Genomic DNA, 12,028 nt, shown 5'->3' with positions numbered 1-12,028 from the left:
CCTTCCTGGGCACCGTGGCCCCCAACACACACAGTCATTACGCAGAGAAGAGGCCATCGCAGGAAACAGTGGCCCCGGGGATGAATTGGAGCCCACACTTGGGACCTCAGCGTCTGGCACCGTGTCCTGATAAGGTGGCCACACTACCCTCTGAGACCTGAGCAAGGGCCCAGCCCACGACTGGGTGTTTCTCAGATTCAAAAGGCCTCTCCCTTCTGCTTCTGTCCCTGCATGAGGCTCCACCCCAGCCAGGCCACGTGCCCAGCTTCTCCCTCTCCCCAAGGACAGCAGAGAGCCTCACCCCTGCATCCACTCGGAGCTGACACGGGGCTCTGGATGCCCCAGCAGCCTCGCCCTGGACCCTCCTCAGGAAATGGCTCAGCCCCTCACCCGGCTGTGCCTCCACAACCCCCACCTGACGTCTCCAAAGGCAGCATTTTCCTGCACAAGCTCTGATTTTTCTCCAGACATAATCTTCCCATCCCATTTGGATGTTCTGAAATGCAAACACGTAGGTACTAGAAGACATTTCATTTATAAATTGAATACTCCTGAAATGATTTTAGCCTTACTCGTATTCACTACATCATCCCGTAATTGATTTTGAAGCCAGCATTTTACTGCCTGTGTATTTTACATTTCAAGGTCTTGTATTAAAGATGTGTTTTTAATTTATATGTTTCCACTATTAAGTTAATCAAACACTGATAGCGATTTTGAGTTTTATTGAATCCATTTTCTTGGCATTCCTGGTATAATTTTCTGCCAACCTAAAATATTGTGGAACTCATTAGGATTTTGTTCGGAATGGTGGAGGAAAGCTTATGGGACCCTTAAATATGGGACCAGAGCACCAGCGTGGCATGTTATCAAAATCCACATAATTAAAGAGTAAGATGATGGAACGAGACAACTCTCAGACTCTTTATTGACAGCTTGGGAACTTTCAGCAAAGTTGTGTTCGAAGTCAGCTTGTGAGGCTCCCAGGATCAACTGATGTAGTAAACATGTTTAAACACTGATTTACCTTGAATGTTTTTGCAGAAATACTCTGTGAAGAGTATCCCCCTAGAAGAGGCCGTGAAATTAATCCAGATCGCTGAGAGGGCGCGGCAGGGTCGTCTAAGAGCCATGTTCATGAAGCAGATCTTTCTTCAAGAATACAGAGCGAAACAAGCCAAGTTCCTTAGCGAGAAAGTAGTGGATCTGGAGGCCGCAGCGCTGCAGATTCAGAAGGTGCGGGCAGGGTGCTGGTGGAGCGGGGCAGGTGCCTTGACACAGCTAGAAATGCACACCAGGGTCAGGGTGAGCTCTGGAACCCAAAATTCCAAAATTCTGCCTTTAAGAGAACTGGATTTTAAATGCTGGGAAGATTTATTATCTTACCCTGGGGACAACCGTTAAGTAAGCTTGGTCACGTGTTGTTTTATTTTGTTTTTAATTGTATTATAAATAGGTGTAACATGCAGGGCATTTTATTCAAATATTTTCAAAGATCATTGATAATCATTGGAAAGAGTGTTGCGAAACATTCAGTGAGAATGTCAATCCCTAATGAATTTTTAAAAGCGCGTTCAGGGGCGCCTGGGTGGCTCGGTCGGTTAAGCGTCCGACTTCAGCTCAGGTCACCATCTCGCAGTCTGTGAGTTCGAGCCCCGCATTGGGCTCTGGGCTGATGGCTCAGAGCCTGGAGCCTGCTTCCGATTCTGTGTCCCTCTCTCTCTGCCCTTCCCCCGTTCATGCTCTGTCTCTCTCTGTCTCAAAAATCAATAAACGTTAAAAAAAATAATAAATTTAAAAAAATAAAAAATAAAAGCGCGTTCACACACAGACGTAATCACAGAAGGGGAGCAAAGGTCAACCCCTCTGGCCGGTGACCAGGACATCCTCGTTCCTTTAAATGTTTATTTATTTGCTGTGAGAGAGAGAGAGAGAGGGAGAGCAGGGGAGGGGCAGAGAGAGGGGGAGAGAATCCCAAGCAGGCTCTGTGCTGTGAACGCAGAGCCCGATGCAGGACTCAATCCCATGAACCGTGAGACCATGACCTGAGCTGAAATCAAGAGTCAGGCGCTTAACCGACTGAGCCACCCGGGCACCCCAATGTTCCTTTCTGAAGCAGGCCTGAGGTCCCCCCGCTTTGTTGGATGAGCACTGGGGGTCTGCTCCACACCTTTTTCCAAATGGAGGCCAAGGCTGCTTACAGTAAATTCAGGAGATGGAAACATGAGGCAAATTGGAACCAGATAAGAGAGAAAGAGAGCATGAGGACACAGACCCCAGCCCGAGGGTCAGGACCCCCTCCCTCTGGGTTCTTGATGGGGGCGGGCAGAAGGGTGCAGGGGGACCACTAACAGACTGTGTTCTTTATGTTCCTGTGATGAAGTTCTAGACAAGCATCTGAGTTCAGAGCTTGAGTCGTATCAATCTTGGACGTGACCGTGTTATATCTCCCCCCATTGCAGTGGAAATTTTTCTTTTAAAACTATGAAGTGCCACCCTTAGATCTAGCCCCACACTCCTGCAACCTGGAAGTTTCTCTTGAAGAAACCTGGGTAGGGGACTCTCACTAATGAGAATTAGAAGCCATTTCTCCTCTCCCTCCCCCGGCTTTATTGCGATGCATTTGACATAAAACATTGTGTATGTTTAAGATGTGTGATGTCGTGATGTGATATACGTATATATTGCAAAGTGATTCTCACTGTAAGGGTAATTAAACGTCCATCACGTCACATAATTACCAGTTTTCGATAGTGAGCACCCTTCAGATCAACTCTTTTAAGCGGCTTTCAAGAACACAGCACAGTGTTGTTGAAGGAGGCGAACTCATTCATCTGACAACTGGAAGTTGGTGCCTTCTGGCCACTTTCCCCCATTTTCTTCAACTCCCAGCCCCTAGCAATCCCAAACCTACTCAGATACCCAAACTACTAGACATCTATTTCTACAGGGTCAGTGTTTTTAGATTCCACATGCAAGTGAGATCATAATAGTGGTTGTCCTTCTCTATGTGGCCTTCTTTCGCTTAGCATGCTGCCCTCAAAATTCATGCATGTTGACACAAATATCAGGATTTCCTTTTTTTAAAATTTTTTATATGTTTATTTATCTTGAGAGAGAGAGACAGAGCAAGAGGAGGGGTGGGGCAGAGAGAGGGGGAGACACAGAATCCGAAGCAGGCTCCAGGCTCCGAGCTGTCAGCACAGAGCCCGACGTGGGGCTCGAACTCACGGACCTTGAGACCATGACCTGAGCCAAAGTCGGATGCTCAACCAACTGAGCCACTCAGGTGCTCAGATTTCCTTCTTCTTTTTTTTTTTAAGCTGGATAATATTCCGTTGTGTGTATATAGTATATACCACCTTTTTTATCCATTCACCCATCCACTGACAGGTGGTTTCCATCGTCGTATGAATTGTAAATAATGCTGTGACGAACATGCATTGAAATAATGTGTACGTCTCTCTTCAAGTCCGTGACTTCGTTTCCTTCAGATATGTACCCAGACGTGGGATTGCTGGGGTGTAGGGTAGTTCTATTTTTAATTTTTTGAGGAACCCCCATACCGTGTCCCCAGTGGCTGCCCCGGTTCACACGCCCACCGGCAGTGCGGGAGGTTCCTTTTCCCCTCACCCTCGCCAGCACCTGTTGTCGCTCGTCTTGTGGATGACGGCCGTTCTGGCAGCCGGGAGGATGTCTGGGCCAGCAGGTGGGCTGTGTGGTTGGCAGATCTGCTTCCAGGGTGTTGGGCGAGTGTGGATCCTGTCCAGCCCGTGGGTGAACAGGACGGTGCCCCGCCCCCCTTGTTCAGTAGGGTGGCTCTGGGTCCACAGTTGGGTGCTCAGGCAGCGAATAGGCCGTTTGTTCTTTCTTTAAACTTTTTGCCTGTGATCACGGAAGAAAAAATATTCCATCAACACACACACGCGCACGGCCTTGACTGCATAGTCATTGTATCATTTGAAACGGGAGAAAGGGTAGGACAGGGTTTTTGTTTTTGTTTTAATGTATTAGACAAATAACCATTTATTTCTTTTTAGGTCTGGCGAGGTTTCCATCAACGTAAGAAAACCGAAAACCTGAGGCAGGAGGAGATGATATTCCTGGGTATGGTAAGTTCTCTTACAGGCAGGACGCGCATGTGGCTTTCTTGAGACTTGTTTCTTAGAGAGTTTTTGTGGGAAGAGAGGAAAGAAAAATAGGTAACCCGTGACTGAAGAGAATGGAACGGCCCGCACTGTGCGGGAGTGTGCCCGGGGGGATCTGGACAGAGCAGTCACGTGTCCGTGTACACATCTCCCTTGGAATACGCGGAGCGTTCCAGGCGTGGGAATAAGCTCTGAATTGCTCACAAACCGCCATTCCTGCGTGACGTCTGCCCTGCCCTCCGTCAGTATTTGTGGTCAAGAGAATGGGTTTGCACTGAGCTAGCTGGCTTTTGGGGGCAGATCTCCGTGGGGATGACTGAATCAGAGCTGAATGGGTGTGTATTAGTTATCTGTTGCCGCGTAACAATATGACCACAACCCAGCAGCTTAAACACACACTCATCAACTCAGTTTCTGTGGGTCAGGAGTCTGGGCTTAGCTAAGTCTCTTGCTCAGGGTCTCACAAGGCTGCAGGCAGCTGTCATCTGAGGCCCACGTGGGTAAAATCCACTTCCAAGCTTGTTCGGTTGTGAGCAGGATGTAGTTCAGTGCCCCATATTTAATTCCGGGATAAAAACATTGATAGATACTGTGGCTGAGGCTTTGAAAATGCTAATCATGTACCAAGCTCGAGTGGGGCTAAAAGAAGAAAACAAACACACATAACCACAAATACCAATAAGCTTTAAAAAAAAAAAAACTATTAAATAGTATCCTGAGTGACTGAGGTAATAAATTAGAAAATACTGAACAGAGAAGGTGATCTAGGGAAGTACAAAGATCGAAACAGACCAAAGAGGTAAAAAAACAAATACCCAAACAAACTAATCACTACAGCGAGTGCCAAGTGCTTTTCCGCATCCCGGCTTTCACTTGGGGCCTGTGAGAAGCAGGTGCCAGGATGGAGTTGGATGGTCAGGGCATTTACTGGGAGGAAGGGAGGGAGGGAGGGCGGGGAGGCTGGGGGAGCCCCACAGGGAGGCCGGAATGACGGGGGGTGGGGGGGTGCGGCAGGAGAGGGGTGGAGAGGAAGAGCCAGCCCGGCAGTGCTCTCACGCCATGTTTTTTAAATCTCTGCTAAGAAAGGAAAAGAAAGCCGGTAATGGCGATGGCCGGACTGGGCGAGGACCCAGGGGCAGGTGCAGCCCGGGGACAATAACCAGGGTTTAAGTGTGCACCCACCCTTCTGAGGACAGTTGGTCTCCTTATAAACATTAAAGCACAGGGGAGCCTGGGGGGCTCAGTCGGTTAAGCATCTGACTTTGGCTCAGGTCGTGATTAGCGATTCGTGAGTTCAAGCCCCGCATCGGGCTCTGTGCTGACAGCTCAGCGCCTGGAGCCTGCTTCGGATTCTGTGTCTCCTCTCTCTCTGCCCCTCCCCCACTCATGCTCTGTCTCTCTCTGTCTCTCTCTCAAAAAATAAATAAACATCAAATACATTTAAAAAAAAAAAACACTTAGGCCTTTTTGCTCAGTAATCCTGACCCTTGCAATCTCCATGCTAAAAAAAAAAAAAAGAATGTGAGCAACATGTACGATATATAATTATTCGTATCAGAGCAGTTTTATACTTGGTAGACAGGTGCCCAGAAACAGTTCACACAGTTAAAACATGCCATTGTGTGGCTTTAGAAGTGTGTTTAGAGTTTCTGTGTAACGTGCCAAGTGTAAAATGTGAACCCCGTGATCCTATTTTTAATGCTTTCGCTTATTCTTACACTTTTCTACAATAAACGTGTTTTTTATGTCTAAAAAATTACAGATAAAGTACATGTTCAAAATTTTATCCGAGGAGAAAATGGTAGGAATCATGGTTTAGACAATTTGTAGCTTTCTTGTTAACTGAACCTTTAAAATTTTTTTAATGTTTATTTATTTTTGAGAAAGACAGAGCATGAGCGGGGGAGGGGCAGAGAGAGAGGGAGACACAGAATCCGAAGCCGGCTCCAGGCTCTGAGCTGTCAGCACAGAGCCTGACATGGGGCTCAAACTCACAAGCCATGAGCTCATGACCTGAGCTGAAGTCAGGCGCTTAACCGACTGAGCCACCCAGGTGCCCCGAAACTTTAAATAATACCGATTCACAATACATTTTCCCACGTCTGTGTACTTCTTACCAAATGTATATCTCAATAGGACAAAAATCAGGATTTATGATTTTTCTTGCTTTCTATTTTTAACAATTAATATACTCAGAGAGGTTATGCATCCAACTTCGGCTCAGGTCGTGATCTCATAGATCGTGGGTTCAAGCCCCACATCGGGTTCTGTGCTGACAGCTCAGAGCCTGGAGCCTGCTTTGCATTCTGTGTCTCTGTCTGCCCCTCTCCCGCTTGCACTCTCTCTCTCTTTCAAAAAATAAACAAACATTAAAAATTTTTAAATATATATATATATATATATATATATATGAACTCAGAGAATAACGTGAGACGTAAAAAAATAACAAATGTTGGGGCGCCTGGGTGGCTCAGTCAGTTGAGCGTCCGACTTCGGCTCAGGTCATGATCTCACAGTCTGTGAGTTCGAGCCCCATATCGAGCTCTGTGCTGATGGCTCAGAGCCTGGAGCCTGCTTCCGATTCTGTGTCTCCCTCTCTCTCTGCCCCTTCCCTGCTCATGCTCTGTCTCTCTCTGTCTCAAAAATAAATAAAAACATTAAGAAAAAAAATTTTTTTAAAAATAAAAAATAAAAAAAAAACACAAATGTTATTTATACTTTTGTAACCAGTGTAGGAAAGTGGGTTTCATTATATTACTCTTTCCTTTTTGTGTTTAAGTTATATTTTTTAAGACTGCATTCCACCTTCTCACTTTTAGAGAAATCAAGTGGGGACCAGTGTGTGGGTGATACGAGCACAGTGAGGCACAATAGCTCTCTCAGTTCTGTGATCAACTATCGACGTGTTCCTTTCACCCATATTTCTATCAGGTCTTCTCATATAAAAATATTAGTTTCTTTTCTGGGACTTGAGGATTTAAATAAATTATGAGATCTTATCAGCAGTATTATTAAATATAGAAAAACTGTAATTGAGCCCCACATTCCGGCTACTGCTGTATAATTTTCATCCGTGTTATGATGGCACGTTCTAAGTAACCAACGGCGGAGTAAATACGCTTGATGTTGGAATATCTTGTATCTCCCTTCGGCCCCGTGTCCTGGACCAACCACTCCACCCTGCTACTATGACCCCTGTGCACCACCTCCGTTATCAGCACAGAATTGAAAATACGAATTATTTGGCTTGTGGAAAGAATTCAGGCCCATCTTCTGGACACTTGGAAGGGCGTAGTCAGCCGGTGGAGGGTTCTGATGCCACTGCACGTGTTTATAAAGCCTAAATTGTGACATCCAGCCTTTATTGTCTTAAAAAATACGATCAGTCATACAGTATGTATGTACGATTTAAGAAATACCTCGATCTTCATCATCTATTTTCTTGATTTCCCTTTGATCTCTGAGTTTAACAAAAATGAGTCAACATTTCTCTTTGGTATCGAGACACCTGGGACCCCAGCCCATCTCTTGCTGTGCACCTGCTTGGGTGTGCTGAGAGAGCCACGTGGGTGAGCAGTCCCGGCCAGCCGTTGCTGATGTCTGCGATTTAACACGTTCACTGGGTGGAATACTAGTTAGCCATAAAAAGGAAGCCTGCCGCATGCTATAGCATAGGCGAACTTTGAAGACATTGTGTGACGTGAAATACGCAGTCACGAAAAGGTAAATACTGCCCGATTCCACTTGCATGAGGCACCCAGAGTCATCAGAAACAGAGACACAGCAGAATCGTGACTGCCAAAGGCTCGGGGGGCGGGGGAGGGGGGCCAGCAGTCATTGCCCAGTGGGTGTGGGGCTGCAGTTTTGCAAAATCAAAAAGTTATACGGATCTGTTTCACAGCAGTGTGAAGACGCGGAACACTGCTGAACTGTATCCCTAAAAAGTGCCTCTTATGGGTTTTTTTTTTTTTTTTTAGCCACAATTAAAAAAACTGTTTTTTAATTCACTGGGACATTGTGGCATATACTGAAATGATTCTATGAGAATCATGACTATTCGCTAGTGGTCAAAAAACACAAATCAAAAATTAAATGAGATACTGCGTTTCCTTGAATCTGAGATGTCATCAATTATAAGACGCATCGTGATTTTTACATGCTCTTAAAGAGAATACTGTCAGATAAAACAAAACACCACCTTGATTGTAATCCACATCCATCCCTAACTTCGGACACGTTAATTATGAAAACCATGCATCTTAGAATTAGTGACATATGGGACATCTGGGCACCTCAGTCGGTTAAATGACCGACTCTTGGTTTCGGCTCAGGTCATGATCTCACGGTTTGTGAGATCGAGCCCCACATTGGGCTCTGTGTTGACAGCATGGAGCCTGCTTGGGATTCTCTCTCTCTCCCTCTCTCTCCCTCTGCCCCCCTCAAAATAAATAAGTAAACATTAAAAAAAAGAATTAGTGAAATAAGCTAAGTTGTTTCTATCTTATAAGCAAAAGAAAAAATTTTTTTCAAGTTGTAATTATTGGCAAGGGTGGGAGGAGACGCCATGAGTTACATGGACTCTGCCTTTCTAAAAGATGATGAGCAAAGTGTAAGATGGTTAAGATGTTTACATCCTGTCCCCACAACGTTCTATCTCTGTCTTGAGGAAACCATCCGAAATAGAGATTTACGCCCATGGAAGTCTCCTCCAGTGTTCTTTTTGATAATGACAAATTGGGGATAAAGCTGGTTCAGAGTAAGGACGTAGTTAAATAACTTCTAGTGGACCCATATTAATGCAGTCGTATGTCACCTTTGACAACTATGTTTATGATTAGTTTTTGATGACATGAAAACGCTCAAAGTAAAAATTCAAGGTTTGGAATTACACATAGAATTTGATACGATTTCAACTAAATATATACACACATCTATGCACTTGCGAAAGGAAGAAAAGATACCGTGTACAATAGCATTCATTTTTTTAATGTGGGGACTTTGGAAGATTGTTTGTCTGTAATTGTATTTTTCAACATGCTTAAACTTTACTTCATTAACTGGGAAAAAGTACACATTTAAAATGAAAGCAAGTGGCCGTAGAATCATACCAATTTTTTTTCTCCTAAGATCTCCACATCATTTGGTGCATATGGATGGGGAGACAGACAAAGATATAAATCTGTTTCTCTCTCCCGCCCTGAAGAGGCAGACACATGTACGATATCATGATAAAAACAATGGTTCACTCCAACTTTGTACTTTCCAAACTTAACTAGCAGTCAAAACATTCAATCTAAGATCATCTAAGTTTGACATGAAATTTTACATTAGCAGTTTGGTTCAACAATTTCCTTTTAATTTAATTCAGCATGCATGTCCTGGATGTCTATTACGTGTAACACGTAGCCAGAAACTCGGGAATAGCCTAGCACTCTTTTTCATCTGAGAATCTTAATTGCTTACACTGATAGCACACAAAGACAGAATTACGTGTTTATTACTGTATTTTTTCTGTTTTACTTTGGAGTTTATATCTGTTCAGCTCAAATCAAAGAAGTTTGTGTTAATTTTTCAGCGGTTCAGGGTTTGGATAAACATAAAGAGAGCAACTTGTCTGTTTTGCGTTAAATGTGACTTTCTCTGGTTTGCCTTTTTTTTTTTTCTTCCAAGTACGTCTCCTGCTGGTAGTGTGTATTCTATTGAAATTTTACACCATCGAGAAATGTATGGATTCAATTTTTAAGAGAATGGTATCTCCTGTCCTCTGGCTGATAACCATAAAAAGCCATTACCCCAAATCCAAGAAATGTTTTCAATTGAATATATTTTCCACTGTATCGCTAATGAAGATATTGTCCACTCGTTTTAAAATTTCATTTTCCCATAACTTCATTTCGTTACATCATGCCAGTGAATAAGGCGTTGACTTATCTGATCAAAATAGTATTTGTATGTTTTGGGAAGCTTGGCCTATTTCCAGGTATTTAGTAACTAAAACCAGAATTAGAGCAAGAGACATCATTATGCCTTCCTTTCCTGACCAAATGTTTCCTTTACCATTGTCACATAAATTATTTTTTTGATATTGCCATTTTAAATATTTATATTCTAAAATCTACAAAAGAAAATAAATAGCACTCTAAACATTCATGTGCACTTACTTTAATTGGCCGAGCCAATGGGGTGAATCGAGTGGAAGGAAAATTAATGAATGTAATATATTTCATTCTGTGGATCCCTTTGAAATAATTTGTCCTATGGTCGTGCCCGCCGTATATTTTATGTTACCCTGGAGCTAGCGATGTTTTCATTATAATAACGCTGGGGGACAGTTATTAAAGAGGAAGAGCCGTCGCTTGGAAATGAGTCAACTAAGTCTTCAAAGCACCATAAAACCCTGCTCACCTTCAGATTCTAACATCAAACAAGCTGTATTATAAATTATCTGTTGGTCAATCTGGTCTTCCTTATTAACAAATAACCCCAGGGCACCCGGCTGGCCCAGTCGGTTGAGCGTCTGACTCTTGGTTTTAGCTCTGGTCATGAACTCGCAGTTGGTGAGATCGAGCCCCACGTTGGGCTCTGGGCTGACAGTGCGGAGCCTGCTTGGGATTCTCTGTCTCCCTCTGTCTCTGCCCCTCCCCTGCTCGCTCTCTATGTCTCTCTCTCTCTCTCAAAATAAATAAATAAATAAATGATAACAATAATAACAACCCAAAGTTGGAGCTTGGGCACCCAGTGAGCTCCTGAAATGCAGCCCCCTCAGAAGCCCCACTTGGGAAGACTGTATGTACGTCAGGAGCCATCGGTGGTCATGGGCTCTTCCTTGGGAACTGCTCTCAGAGCCAAAAGGAGAGAAGGACCAAGAGGACGTGCTCTTTGTGGTCACGACTTTAGTTCCAACCAAAACTGACATCATCCAGCTTGGTCATATATATTATTCATTACAGTTCAAATGATATTTGTTTCTGGAAATTTATTCTCAGGAAAAAAAAAAAACAGATTTGTCATGATTCATGGGGGTTTTGTGTAGTTTTAGTTTTATTTTACTTTTTGAAGGCAAAAGAACTGTTTCCTAAGCGTCCCTGGGAGGGGCAGCATCTTAGAAATGAGTGCATGTCTCCAGGCACCAGCTTTAAAGAGTCTACTCCGCCATGTTGATGAAGACAGGTTTCTGGGTGGCCCGCTGGTGCACCCAGTTCTACACGGGGGCCTGTGGGAGGTCTTTGGGTGGCATACCCTCCCTCCCTTGAGCCTCAGTTTCTTCTTCTGTAAGAGCAGGATGCTGCTACCTATTTCGCAGAGAGATTCCAGGCAAAGGGCCTGACCTACAGCTTGGGGTAGGATAGGCCTTCAAGGAGCAGTGGCCAACATGAATCATCTTGGAAAAGTATAGTACGTTGTCGCGATAACTGAATCTGAAGAAGTGTGATAACTTGTCTACGTAACGAAACACAGTATATTCCAAAATATACTGTTGCAGAAAATACCCATGCCACTAATTTCAAAATACACACTCTCCTGGCCTTTGTTATTTGCTACTCAGATTAATGAACTTGAAATTAGTCTGTTGAAAGTAGGATCTCAGAAAGTGATGGAGTTGGAGCAGTGCACGCGGTCTGACTCTGATCTGCAACCACCCATGTAGCTGCGGGGGGAGAATTGTGACAGTCCCCTAAGGCAGCAAGCGCTGCCCCCACAAGCCACACGCACTGTATGTGATGAACCAGAAAAAAGTTTGCAACCCAGGAAAAGCAGTGACCCTGGGTCAGGTGTATGCAAAAGGCTCTTAGGCTGGGCAGAGAGATCAGAGCTTGAGGGAGGGCACCATTTTCTGTTAAATGGGATTTACAGCCTACCTACTCAGAAACCTTTCGTTT

The 12,028-nt window shown here is 44.3% G+C and overlaps 1 protein-coding gene across 1 annotated transcript in view; it reads left to right on the top strand.

Moving 5' to 3' along the window:
* The window catches only part of IQCA1 (IQ motif containing with AAA domain 1), a 154,701-nt gene that overhangs the window by 15,463 nt on the left and 127,210 nt on the right, over positions 1–12,028 (top strand). Inside the window, exons 4-5 of the mRNA XM_027046990.2 lie at positions 1,045–1,236; positions 4,041–4,112. Of these exons, the coding sequence (XP_026902791.2) occupies positions 1,045–1,236; positions 4,041–4,112 (264 nt within the window). The remainder of the gene's footprint in view (positions 1–1,044; positions 1,237–4,040; positions 4,113–12,028) is intronic.

The sequence above is a fragment of the Acinonyx jubatus genome, chromosome C1 (genome assembly GCF_027475565.1).
Source record: "Acinonyx jubatus isolate Ajub_Pintada_27869175 chromosome C1, VMU_Ajub_asm_v1.0, whole genome shotgun sequence".
Lineage (NCBI taxonomy): Eukaryota > Metazoa > Chordata > Mammalia > Carnivora > Felidae > Acinonyx > Acinonyx jubatus.
Note: the sequence above shows the minus strand (reverse complement) of the source record. Positions and strands in the feature narration are given on the sequence as shown.